This window comes from Phalacrocorax aristotelis, chromosome 5, assembly GCF_949628215.1.
Source record: "Phalacrocorax aristotelis chromosome 5, bGulAri2.1, whole genome shotgun sequence".
Classification (NCBI taxonomy): Eukaryota; Metazoa; Chordata; class Aves; order Suliformes; family Phalacrocoracidae; genus Phalacrocorax; species Phalacrocorax aristotelis.
Window position 1 is genome coordinate 60,787,818 of NC_134280.1, and position 14,103 is coordinate 60,801,920.

The following is a 14,103-nucleotide window of genomic DNA, read 5'->3' on the forward strand; positions in this document are numbered from 1 at the left end:
ATACACTTAGGGGTTTTTTTGTTGGATTTAGGAATGCAACAGGCCAATCCAGAGACACTTCTTTTTCCCCAAAGAAACCTCTAGTTGTTCTCTCACAGTAAACATGGCTCCTATCCATTTTAATCAAGCTCTTTCTGAAAAGTATTTTCTTCCCCCTCATTCACTGACAGTACCTTAATAATAAAAATTAGCTTTTTCTTTTTAACAAGACTTGAATATTACATGCAAGACATGCTTCTGGGAAGCAAAATATTAAGCAGAACTACCAAAACTACGTTTCTGAGAGACATTAGGGATGTTGTAAAGACTTGGCTAACAGCACTTATGTACAGATAATTTAAAACAGCACATTTACTGCTACCTCTACCATAGCAAGGCTTGGTGGAAACAATGAAAATGAACTTACTCTGTGAATACTCCTCTCCCATTTGCGGAGGATATTCTTCATCCCAGTCAACAACATCATCATCTGTCAGCACAACAATGTGGCACTCCCTCTCACCACTTTGGGCACTGGCTACCATTAATGGGAGAATCATTTCTTCTAGATAAAACTCAAATTGTTTGCGAGCACCATCGTTCGACAATTCATGCATGAGAGCACCTGGAACAAAATGTAAGCATAGGCACATTTGACAGCTTGGTAAAGAAGTGAAGGCCGGAATAAGAAACACAGCAGTCCTGTTTATTTTGTAGTATTTACTGTAGACAGCTGTAAAAACAGTCTATCAGTTTGTATAAGACCAGGACTTTTTCAAACGTTTACCAGAAGTTCAAACTAGTAGGACTGTCCTGCAGATATTATGTTGGGCAGCCAGCAGAGTGACTTTGAGGAGACCTTCACATTTTACTCCTGCTAAGCATTTGGTAATTGTGTGTAAGACTCCTCTCAGGCTTCCTAAAAGAAACATTATTTAAGCCAGTTGCTGAAAGGGTAGAGCATGCAACCCACTTTACATAAGCAGTAGCTTAAAAACAAAGCCTCTCAAAACCCTCACAGCATGAGCTGCTAAATCCTTCTGCTAAGGACAAAGTGCACTGAGAGTGTGACTCAGCAGGCAACACGCCGCGAGGCCGCGGCACTGCCGGTGAAGGCACAGGTGCCCCGTGCAGATCTCGCGCTGGAATGCCAGAACTTGGCCCTGTGCTGCACAAACACCATGAGACCGCAGGAACCAAAGACGCGGGCCAGGTCATTTAAACATTGGCCAAAACTTCGGCTGTGCTCAGGGAAGGAACGAGTTGAAGAGACACCACGCTCTGGGAACCATGATGCGCCCTACACTACCAGCAAAGCTGTGCTACTTTTGTTAGCAACACAGTCTAATTCTCTCAAGCAAGGAGTTGAATAAATTATCCTCCCTCTCCTCAGCAAAAGAAGATACCAATTAATATTACTGTACCTGTCCTGCAAATGCATCACTAGAGTTTAAGCATTCAACAGAGCTGACCACTGCAGAAAAATATCTGAATATCAGGTACTGAAATATCAGAAATGTTATTTTTCCATAGATGTACATCCATGGTCTTTGGAGCTTTATTACATAAGGGATAAAAAAGGATGGATTTTGCTCATGTAGTATCGGGCATGTTCCTTACTTCAATAAAGGATACGATTTGGAATTAACCCACCCCATGTATTTGCTTAGGTTAGTCTGTATAATTCCAATTACTTTAATAAATTCTGTACTTACTGAGATCTCTGCATTTAATAGTACTATACTCAAAAGAGATACAGAGATAGTCACACGCTTCTCTCAATTCAGGAATAGATATCCCATCAGGACAGCGTATCACTCCAGTCTTGTAGTAATCCTGTAGTAATGCAGCAAACAAAAAAACCACAATGCACTTCAACATTCACTGACAGAAACATTTCATCAATTCATTTAGGATGCTTTCTCCACAAGCAAACCCCCTAAAATGTAAGAGCAACACATGTTAAACTTTGAGGACAATAAAATTCAAATTTATGAATTTTCTGAGCTGCTTCCAGAGCAGTGAGCTCTGGTTAAAATTGTTATTTAAGTGACAACTAATAATACTGATCATTCTGGAGTGTGTATACTGTCCTTAACCTATACTTCACTCAGCTTTTGCTATTCCAATTCTACTGACAAAGCAGCACAGCGGCTCTACTTCTTTGACTAGATATGAAGTACATAAGGGGCCATTTTCTTCTGACTGAAGTTTGCTTTTCTCCTCTTACCTGCAGTAAGTTAGCTTCCAGTACTCTGTTTCATCTAACTTCAGCACAAGAAGGGCTGAATATATCTGAACTAAGTGAACTAGGAGCATAGGAGAGGGTGGGCAGATTTCTGGCAGGTGGTAGTTTTCTGGTTCATTTCATGCATGCTTTCTCTCTCCCTGGCTGTCACATGCAGATGTCTAGAAAACGTTCGGGTGTATCAAATGTACCAAACATTTTTTCCCCTCTAGAGAACAATAGAGAAGAGCAGTATTTATTCTATCCACAAAGTCCAGATATGCAAGTAAGGCTAAATCAAGAAGTTATGCCTCTTAACACTCATAGTGCTTGTCCTAACAGTACTTGTCCCTGCCTTTTTTCCCCTCCATTAAGAAAACTCACCAGAATAGCACGAAACACAGTGGAACCAATTCCTTCAGCAACTTCATACTCTCCTTTTTCATTAGGACGTGTAAAGTTATGTTCTCTGCCTGATCCAAACATCCTGTTCATGAATAAAAATAATTTGGTTAGAATTCCTTACCTTTTTTTTTTTTTAAACCTGGAAAGTAAAATCGTACTGAAATGGCAGGGGAAAAAAACAGTCTATTCTATCTTGTATGTAGGTACACTGTTCAGTTTGGTTTATGTTTAGCAAGACTACTAGAAAATAGAAAGCAGGGTAGCGTAACTAATTAAAGTCTGGTTTTGTTCTTCAATCTTAACCTGCCAATATCCTTTGATCAAAATAAAGGTTAGACCAGGCCATTTCCTGCCAGTGCCAAAGCTGGCGGGAACCTGAAACAAGTCGTCTTTGGCATTTGTGGGGTGATAATAGCAGAACAGGTTTTATTGTGGGATTCTTACTTTTTAAAAACATTTGAGATAGTTTAAGAAACAGAACTTAGCATTCAAGTACATGCAACTCACCTCAATTTAATTTAAAAGACTTAGTTAATTCGAAAGTTAAAACAACATTCTGACAGAAGATACTCACACTTAAGGGTAGCACGTACAGCATATTTCTCCCCAGTGGGATGCAAGGAAAGTTACACTACGGAAAAAACTACAAGTCCCAAACGGTATCTACAGTACCCCATTAGATCACTGGGAAAAAAAACCTGGCTTTTTAAAACACACCTATGATACAGAATTACATCATCTACTCTTCATTTTATTTACAAATACACTGCAATGGCAAAGCTTTGCTTTCACACCCACAACCCAAAGAAACAGTTGGTGTACTGTGGCCATTTCTAATGGAGAACGAAGTAACTTTTTTTCACTTAATGACTTGACATGTGTTTTATGATCACTCTTCAAGACAAGAAATAATATTCAGGAAAAAGGCCGTCTAACAGGATATAGGCTTAAGGCAAATAATACATTGTTATTATAGTTTCTTTTACCTCCCAGAACATACTAGCTAAGCTGTTCCTGTTTAGCGTCCTGTGAACTGACATTGGTGGAAATGGGGTTTATAAATAACTTGCATTTTAGAGCAGTATTTCCATATCCTTATTAACCTACTTTTGAATTAGCGTAAGATAAAATAAGCTTGTTCCTTGAACCAATCCCAAGGGGAGGATAACTCAGCAACACACACAGACACGCAAAAAAAAAATCTAGTGCATTGGCCAGCACCACTTACTTTGATCCAAGGCTGGGCATGAAAAAGAAAACTATTTCACCACATAACTTCACACCGATACATGCCCAGTTTGTTAGTCTGGATTTTTACACATATGCCTCTATTACACATACACAAACGCCCTACATCAATGATTTAATTCTATTAATTATTACTTCTGTTTACTTCCCTTTGCTGTTTACAGAGAAGCATTTTTTGCTTTCTCTGTAACTCTTCCCCTGGACTTTTCACATAATAGGGAACCAACATTACTATTTTTCCCACACAGTGGTGATTTAAACAAAGCAGAATTGATTACTCCTATTTATTACCTGTACCTTGGCAAATAGCTTTTTATATATGTATTTAAAATATTATTATATCCTTACAGGCTCAAAATCAGCCACACTTCAATGGAAAAGCCAAATCCAAAGTGACACAGACATAAACCTTCATTTCTTTCTTGCCACTAGTTTGGGAGCAGTGCTGTCTACATTTGGCCAATGCAAAACCAGCCGGTATTTCAGCAAGTAAAGTACAGAATCTTTTCCCAGGTAAACATGTCAAATATGTTGCTCATTGTAGTTTCAACAGAAAGTATTACACAAATATTGTGGACTTTCATTCAACTATTGACTATTTTGAGTGTTAGGTCTCTTTGCTGAGAGGCTCTGACCTGTTATACTGACTATCTCTTTGACATTCCCCTCTCCAAAAAGCATTTCAGTAGATAAATGTGCTGAGCTTGAATGTTGTCAGGGAAGGCCCATTAAGGAAAATAAAGTCCTTCCAGGTTTTCCTCCTTGCTATTTTGAAAGAGACTACCTATACTCCTTTGTTTTATGAAGCAACTACCTTTAAAAACAAGAGATGGAATGAGGCAGAGTGAATACAGAAGATATCTTTAAGATAGTTATCTTTTCCCAGCAAGATAGAAGGAAATGAGTATGTCATGAAATGTTAATTTACTTATGAATTCTTTCATCTCTATGTAATAGAGGCCTATTTTAAGAGCGGTCAGGCACCGGAACAGGCGTCCCAGAATGGTGGTGGAGTCACCATCCATCCCTGGAGGTGCTAAAAAAACCCAACGTGTAGACATGGCACTTCGGGACATGGTTTAGGAGACATGGTGGTGTTGGGGTGACAGTTGGACTTGATGATCCTAGAGGTTTTCTCCCATCTTAATGATTCTATTGGCATCTCTGCCAAATACAGAGGAGAACTTACATCTGCTTTTTACTTAAACACCTTTGCAAACTGGTAATATCAAACATTAGCAGATCAGTTGTAGCAATATGAGTTCAACAGCTATTTAAACAGTTTTAATATCTACAAAGCATTTATGGCTCTCTTCCATAATTAGAGATTAACGGAAAAAAGATACAAACCTGCCCAACATTGTATTAGGTTGCGCAGTAAAGATAGAAGGATCTACAACAAATCTGGTGTTGTCCACTATGAGTGTTACTCGTTCCGAGGTTCTGACATTCCGAGCTCCCTCTTTTCCATTTTCATATACAAATACCATTTCCCCACCAGTCTTGCAGCTCCCATCTGAGCTTGACTGGCTACTGTTTCTGCTGCTGTTCCCCATGCTCACAACAGAACCGTTAGGGGAAGTCTTCTGAGGACGAGGGCTGCTTGGTCGAGATGAACTGTGATCCTTTTCTCGATCTTAAGTGGGGATGAGGTAGAAGGAGAAAAAACAGGAAATGAAATTACAGATTTACATGAGCTCTATGCAGTTTATGTCTTTTCAGGCACAAAACATGGCAACTTGATAAGTACAAATTATTTCAATTGCATCTATTCTAGTTAAAGAAACCTTCAAAAATAACTGTTCATATATGAGATCCTGAAGTTTCTACCACTTTGACATCAAAGCCACCTCATCTCCCCAGAGCCTTTACAAGAAAAATTTAGCATTCTAGTTCTGAAAAAGCAATTCAGCATAATACAGAAGCTATAGATCACAGCTGGTGTTTAGTGCCGTAGTTCAAAGAACCAAGCCAAGTTTTGTCACAAAAAAAAAGTGGATCCTACATTTCTCAATACATAAACCCTACCAAGTAAAGGGAAGTGTTCAGTCAGTTATCTTCCTAGAAAAATTAGATTGTTCTTGTGATTTGAACTAAATAAGAGCATCATATAGGAACACACATTACAGACTGAAGAAAAAGTTATGACCTGTCAAAAAAGGGTGCTCCCAGCCCAGGGGACATGTAAGAAATCTGTATGTTGTGGCATCAACAAATAATGCTTTTTATTGTACTCTTAACAAAATAATAATTAAGAATGTTAATCCTGAAATGCTTTAGAACTGAACACACCAGACTGATACTGTCTTGTAGGTGAAGTAACATTCCTGATGCATGGAGTGAGCTGAGATTCTGCTCTCTCATGGGATGAGTCACGAGATCTGTCACTTGATCTGCGTCTGTCCCTTGATCTCTCATGTCCACCACTTGCACCATGGAGGCTCATTTTTGTGTAGTCTATTCCTTTAGCAATACGAGATGAGGTGCTGAAAACAGAAATAACAGAAGCATTCAGCATTTTAAATTTTAATGGCATTCTCACTCAAGGTACATGTTTTGAAGATTAATACTATCCACCTCCACTTTATTTGTTGTACTCATGTTTATATTTACAACATCAACAATCATTTGGACATGAAGTTGACAGCAAAAATTACCTGTTTATTGCTGTGTGATCTACAGAGACACTGCCTGATCAGTTGAACCTGCCCGTGAACCTGCATTCACAGAAATCCCTTCCAGAACAGGTAAGTCAAATACAGCTGAGCATTTGATTTTGATTCTTACTGTTAAATGCTCTCAGCAAACCAGGAAATTAAAAGTTAAGGATAATTTTTCCCAAAGAAAACTATTTTTAAAAACCCTTCTCAGAGCACAGGTTTTTACTACTGACTTCACTTTTTTTTCTGTAACTTGCCCTTACAAATGTGGTTAGCCTTAAACTAGTCGATACATCAAGACACACCAGCCAAGGGTTTATCTCTGCACCCTCTTTTTTAAATTTTCAATGACTCTCAGAAGGAACAATAGTAAACCACCACAACCCAGACAGCAAACACAAATTGTGTTATTAAAGCCAAGACCTACCGCACTGTCAATGACAAGTAAGACAAACCAGCAAATTTTAATGTAACAGTTCAAGATTTTTTAGACCAATTGTTACATTACATTCCTTAAATTAAGATACTGATTACATTTTGCAATTAATTATTAAACCTACCAACAAAATCAGTCCGTTTCAAGATCCAGTACTCTCAGAAACTACCTAAACTTCCAACAGCTATTGTTGAATTTTACCAAAAATACCTTTTACTTGTACACTTTAAAACAGAAATGTTTATATCAGGACAGCACAGACAGATCTGCGCCCTTGCACCCCAATGGAATTCCCAGATCAGTTCCTTTGCTATTCGCCTTTCAAGCATGGGCATGACAACACTCCTTATGTATGGGTTTAATTGAAGAACTTTCCAAAAGCCTCAGGTATTGGATAACCAAGACAGACGCCTGCACAACTGCGAGGTCAGACGAAGGGTCATAATTTTCCCCAAGAGCCTCAATGCCCAAAAGGCTTGCAGCCTGCAAATCCCACAACTTTTACCAAAAGACCTTAAATATGACTGCTAGGAATGCTGTAGGATTCAGGAACACGAAGAGGTAGGAATAATGACCTCCCTAAGAAAAGCACAACAAATTTTAAAAGCATGAGCTGTACAAGCAAGTTGAGCAGAATGTCCTCTTTTTAAGTTGCTTAGAAGTAATGACAAAAAAACCCCAGATCAAGACTATTGAAAGAAGTGAACATCTAGCACGACATGTTTCAGCTTCAGGTTTCAGTGACTGAAAAGAGGAACTTAAATCAGGAAAAAAAAGGCTACAATAGATGTCACTCAGTGTATATTGGCACATGATGAGTACTAGCACAATGCAAAGAATATGAATTATACCTCTCGGCTAAGGAACACAAGCTTCTCCCCACCCCATCTGAATGAGGGAAGGATCTCATATCCAATGAAGCAGAAGTTTGGTGCAGAGAGAATCTACCGCAATACTGTTTCCTGCCAAGGTTAAAATATGCTGCAATAAGACATGCGTCTTTAGGATATCAAGTCAGCCAAAGGTCTATTGAACAAGCTAAAAACTGCAAGCCTTGCTTATGGCTGGAAATTCTCAAATTTACGGTCCAAGAATAAAGATGACCCAACCACTTTCATTAAAAGGAAATAGATTTTTCCTCAGGACTTCCAACACAATTCTGGACATATTAAGATATACAGCATTTCAGCATGGCTAACGTACCTTCTTACTTGTTTTACTTCTCTATTAGAGAAAGGTAAATTCTGTATTATGAAAGTGAAATATGCAAAAGTCTGCAAGAGTGAGATCTGCAAGCCTCCCTTTCAAGAACATCAACAATTTAGGAACACTTGCATCTTTTCTTCCATATATACATATGTATATATGCATATAAAACATAAGCATTTTAATAGGTACAAAACATGTCCCAGAATTACCAGAAATGAGGATTGCAGCCTATAATTAAAATCTAACTTGAAGCCAAAGTCTGACCCCTGTTTATACATGATATTACTACCACATCCAAACTTCCCAAGAAATGGCCAAACAGAGAGAGAGAGGGAGAGCGCCTCTGCATCTCATCTGCCCCTAAAAGGTTTATATTTGTGCATCATGGTATAACCAACTATCCCACAAAGGGGGCGGAGTGAGTGTGTGCGTGTATGGCATGGAGTACTCAAAACACATACATAGCAGTCCTGTGACAAAATATCTCAGCAAACCCTAATAAAGCCACATGTGATCAGGCCTTTGTTAAAGCAGTGCTTTGATCCTAGCCCTGATAATATTTCTAACCATGCTGTGAGAAACCAGAGTTTTTCAGGTGACATGTTTTATAGTATCAAAATGTATGACTCACTATTTCAATAGGCAAAGCGCTCTAGTTGCTTTAAATAAGGTGACACACTAGAAAAAAACAAAACCGAACCACTGTAAGGATATGCAGGCTTATCATGCATTTTGGCAGAGCAGACATGAATTACCCTTTAACAGAGAAGGCAATTAAAATGCGATTCTTAATCCAGAAAACTATCTAAAGCCACATTACCCTCTAAGCACTGATTCAGAGTTCACACTGAAGTAGGGCGAGCCCCAGTTAATAATCTCTTTACAGGAGTTGAGAAAAACAGGTGCTACAGGAAGTAACACTGACTCAGCTGGCATCACACTTCCTCCTTAGTCACGTCTGATTTAAGGACTAAACATGCTGGGCACGATTGTTCCACCTATACCTCCCCAGAATACCAGTTCCCAGTATCAGGACTGGAGCTACTTCTGCCTTGGTATGTACAGCCAGCGAGCCTGGGAGGAGAAGGGCAGCCGTGCAGATAACGTGCCTCCTCCTGGTGCCAGCCATGTCCATCCCTTCAGAGCATGGACACATGAACCATCAATTCAGCACACTGCACTATGAAAGAGGCAGAGGCTGCCAGCTGGAGGAGGACAGGATCCTTAAATATTATATCAATTGTTTCTGAAACAGATTAGTAAATAATTTCAAAGAGCTGTTCAAATTTCAGCTGGCCACACCATTCATTTGCTCTGCTTCTATGTTGTACTTTCCTCCCTTTAATGTACAGATTAATGCTAACTGTGAGACTGGCACATTATCTATTACCCAGAAGATGCAAGATGCAAGACAAAATTGCAAGATTTCTGAGAATTAAAGCAGTCTGGCTTGAGACAGCACCATCTGAATCATGAATCTTCACTCATCTTAATAACAGCCATCTAAAATGTCAATCTAAAAATTTCATCACTGTTGAGTCACAGTACACAAAAAATAAATTTCTTTGATCTGTTGGATAGATACCTGACAAAATCTGAAATTCCATTTGTTCGACAGCATTTGTACTCAGATAAATACAATACTGAAATACAACTTTGCTCTACAATAAACAAGACAACTAAAAGGAGTTTAAATATGAACAAAGAGAAAATGAAGAGGTGCAATTTAGCATGTCAGAAGAGACAGTCATTGGCTTTACCCTGCATAATTTGACTAGGAAAACTGGGCCAGCTACTCTATCAAGTTAGTCTGAAAAAGGAGCTACATCTGTGGCCAGTACATACGAAAGATGACCTGTGGCTTACACTTCCCTGGAAAGAGGCTTTAGAATAAGTTGCAAGTGTTCAAAAAAATTAAGACATCAGAACTACCAAATAGTTTTGATTTTTTTTTTTTTTTAATGGAAGGACTTGTTGATAATATCATTCCTCCTGCCCCAACAAAACCATTGGGAACAGGAGGTTGTTTCTGCAAGGAAATGCAGAAACCCTTCGCTCCATACTGGCAATGCAAAACTTATTAGGAGTTAACTTTATCTCATGCATTACTAAGACCAAAACATTCCCATTCTCTCTCTCCATGGTTTTAAAATACTGATATTTAAGTTGCTAACTAAGACTTGGCAGTGCATTTTGTTCAAGAAGTCCTAATGTTTTTGAAAATGGAACTTCAGCTACAAACCTGACCCCAGTGATGCAGGCAACTGGCATTCACTAGGGAGGTCCACAGCTGTGTCCACGCAGCTACCTACACACACCGATGGAAAAGTGACTGACAAAAGCTGAGCCAACCCATTTGCAAGAACAGGCAAAGTGTCAGGAAGCATTGTGGTTCACAGAAGCATTATGCAGACCAGATAAAACACCAGTACTTCTCAAACAGCAGTGAGCCACTGATAATTAAAAGTGCCAGGAAGCATTGGTTTTACGCAGCACCTGGCTGCCATACTATATTAATCTGTAATTTCAGTCTGCAACAGTTAATGGTGCTCTGCACAGTGCATAGCTTCAAGCCTGCAAGAAAGTCATTATAGTTTCAGATCTCTATCTCACTCTGAAAAGAAGTATTTGCAGTGTCAACTTTCAACTTCCCAGCCGATGACCACCAGCACACTGCCATGGAAACCGTGGGGAACGACAGAGGCACAACACCAGCCTATAAGCAAAATTTTCTCCTGTGTGCTTACTAACATATTGCATTTAATTTAAAACAGTGAGAGAGAAAAAAACAACTTTTTACACCCACAGCCCCATTTCCTCATTCAGTAAAGCTGGAAAAAGACCCATGTATGTAAGGCCATCCAGTACCCAAAAGTTTATAAAGGAAAGGTGAGAGAGTCTTGCCCTGTCAATTACTTTCCTGCAGGCAGGGAAAAAAACCCACCCAACCCTATGAATACTGGTATGTTTAGACAATCTTCACAAATTCAATATACAAGCTTTTCCTGGCTCAAAAGGAACACTGGGACACCAGCAGTGCACCCATTCACAAACTTGAGGTCAGTGATAGAACTTATTCTCTCCCTCAGCCAGGGATCAGGGAAGCTCTGCCTTTGTAAAGAGAAGAGGCATTTTCTTTACAAGCAGTTGCCTCACAAAGTGAAGCAAATAAGCTCAAGGGTTTATTTAAGCAAACCTACTTAATATGATGTAAAGGAGGAAAAAGAGTTCCATCAAAATGGCACACTTGTCATACTGGTATGCTTCCTATTTTTGCAGTAAGGGAAGAGCTGTTTTTAAAAAATGTAAATGCTCTTCAATTTAATGATGCTTTGGAATCATCCGTGGAAGGAGAGCTTCAGTTTGTCTTTATACATAACAACATATTGCTCTGAATATATTACTAATGATTAGAAGTCATTAAACTGAATTAATTTCTACTGCCAAAACAATTAGCATGTATTCCAATACAAAAACTTCATGCGCATCCTACTGAATACTGCCAATAAACATACTTGTTTTATAAAACAGGCTCTTGTCTACACAGAATTATGGTGCTAACCCAATACACTTATTACACCCCAAACCACCCTAAAATATTATCTAAATGAAAAGGACACAGCAGTGGAATATTAACCAAGATTTTTACCCTTTTTTTCCTCCCTCTATCTTCTAAAACTTATATTAATCAACTCTTCTTAAAATACAAACTTGGACCCAGTCCTTTCCTAGGATGATTCACATAATCAACTCTCGTAGAATAGGGAAATAGAGCTTTTTCTATACACTAAGTTACAGATATAATGCTATATGGCTTTAGAAGAAAAGAAATCTGTTCTGTTCATATTGCTAGGACTTACACAATGACAATGCTTATGCCCCTCTTCCTCCCCCTGAAGCCTGTTCTTTGTCAGCAGACATTTCAATTGACCAGTGCACACAAAGGACAGTACTTTTCCTCATTCTTCTCCTGAATAACACCCACAGATCATTCCTGTTAACGGATACGCACCTTCCTCTCGTATCTATCAGGGAGGAAACACAAAAGCATGGAAATAATTTTGAAATCAGAGCACAAAGGAATTCTGTTCCTTCCAAGAAGGCAGCTTTGAAAGCCAGATCAGCATCCTTTGGCATTACTTGTTAAGTTCAGCATATTTGATATTTCCATCATTTCTTCAGTAGTTCACTGCACCATCAGCGAGCCTTACTTTTTCCTCCATCATCTTCCCCTCAAGGATAAGAGATTGTAGCTATACAGTCCATTAAATGTTCAAAGACGCAAACCCCTCCAGATATTAATTCAATTTCTCACAGTCACTGACTCAGCCATGCGTAGTGCAATACTGACGTCTGACCTCACAGCCTCCTGTGAGCTGAATTCATACTTGCCGTTTCCCCATCTCTAAGCAGCCATTGGGTACCGCGATTGACAGGCAGGGTGGGGAGCGTGCGAGAGGAGAGCTGCTCGGTACCGTGCCAAGTACCATCTGCGAAGCTATTTCTAGTCCTGCCAGCTTGTCGGGTTTCAGCACACAAACACCACATCTGAAAAGGTTATTGCTAACTTTCTCTTGTCACATCTCGCATTTGCGTTCATGATCATTCAAGATAGACAAATCCATGCAAGTTTCAGGGGATGGTTAATTTGTTCCTGTAAAGTCTGCCTGGATTCTGGGATTAATATTTAAAATGAATTCACCTTTCACCGAGTTCATAAGCAGGTACAGCAATAGCCTTTTAAGAACAAGGCAGCACAGCCTCCATTTTTTAACTACAAGCATCCCTTTTCCAGCAAGTCTAAGCCAGGAAAAGTGTACTACACTTTCTGACAATCTAAATATCAGTGTGTTTACTGATCAGAAATCAGTTTGCCAACTCCTGATGTAGTGCATCTTCACGTCAGTAGGTCATCAAATGCTTGACAACAAGTCCACCAAGCACAAAAAGCAAAGGAAATTAATACACGTCAGGATAACATTTTCTAAAGTTTTTTTCTTTAGGGGAGGATAAGTAAGCATTATGCTACAGCTTTTTTTGAATTATTCCTTTTCGAATGTCTGTAGGCTGTTTTAAGGAGCCACAAAACACTGGAGGAATAGTTCAAAAGCAGGTCTTACAATAAAAAAAAAATCAAGATGTCATAAGCAATAGAGTGGAAATTAAAATATGATGAAAGCTGAAGGAATAAAGGGGGATTGTTCAGCAAGAGACTGCTGTTACCAAGAGGAAGTCAGTAAGAAAAACAAGCTACTTGTGATTAGAAAGGCAGGAAAGCATCAGCATTCTAGACTGAAGAGTCAGGTCTTTAGACATGAAGGAAAATTTCTGCTCACACAATTTCAATTACCTGAGACAGTGAATTTTCACCTATCTTTAGGATCTTGTGAGGGTTCACACAACCACCCTCCCCAAGCCCCAGGGGTAGAATAACCATCACAGCCTTGTAAGCCTTTTCTTCTCTTCAAAATAAACTATGGAAAACATGGCTATAACAACCCGTAGAGAAAGCATGCTGCAAAAACCGTCTTTGCTTGCCAGGCATTTTTTTTTTTGCCTGCAATAGAACAGTCCCCGGGGAAAAAAAAAAAATGCAAGTGCACCCAGGCTCTATCGGCAGTGGTCCCCTATACTGGGTCTTTTCTCAATAGCAGAATTAGCATGTTTTGTTCTCTTATTCTTATTTCAGGTAGAAAGAACATGCCATGGATGGATTAGGTCCTGATTCCTACAAAACTACCTCTCAGGCCAGGACATGCATCTATCAAAATCTTGTAGAAGCACGGTCCAGCAGCCATGCTTACCTTAGGGCTCCACCTCCAGTAAGACAGCCCTCAAAGAATTCTCTCTGCTTAATTTGTGGAGTACTACAGGATCTTCACTCAGCTCAATGCAGCAACTCTGTGAATACTTTCCTGCTCCAAAATTCTGAAATAGTC

At 39.3% G+C, this 14,103-nt stretch overlaps 1 protein-coding gene across 7 annotated transcripts in view; it reads right to left on the reverse strand.

The window, feature by feature from the left end:
- BTBD10 (BTB domain containing 10) overlaps positions 1–14,103 on the reverse strand; it is a 29,928-nt gene that overhangs the window by 2,966 nt on the left and 12,859 nt on the right. For 5 of the 7 annotated variants that reach the window (XM_075094874.1, XM_075094870.1, XM_075094869.1 and 2 more), the window contains 5 exons: positions 6,152–6,345; positions 5,210–5,495; positions 2,591–2,693; positions 1,695–1,815; positions 407–604 (listed from right to left, as the gene is read on the reverse strand). In XM_075094874.1, the coding sequence (XP_074950975.1) occupies positions 407–604; positions 1,695–1,815; positions 2,591–2,693; positions 5,210–5,495; positions 6,152–6,305 (862 nt within the window). In that variant the 5' untranslated portion in view covers positions 6,306–6,345. Of the gene's footprint in view, positions 1–406; positions 605–1,694; positions 1,816–2,590; positions 2,694–5,209; positions 5,496–6,151; positions 6,346–12,024; positions 12,317–14,103 lie in introns of those variants that run through there. The other 2 variants (XM_075094875.1, XM_075094873.1) reach the window with 2 other exon arrangements.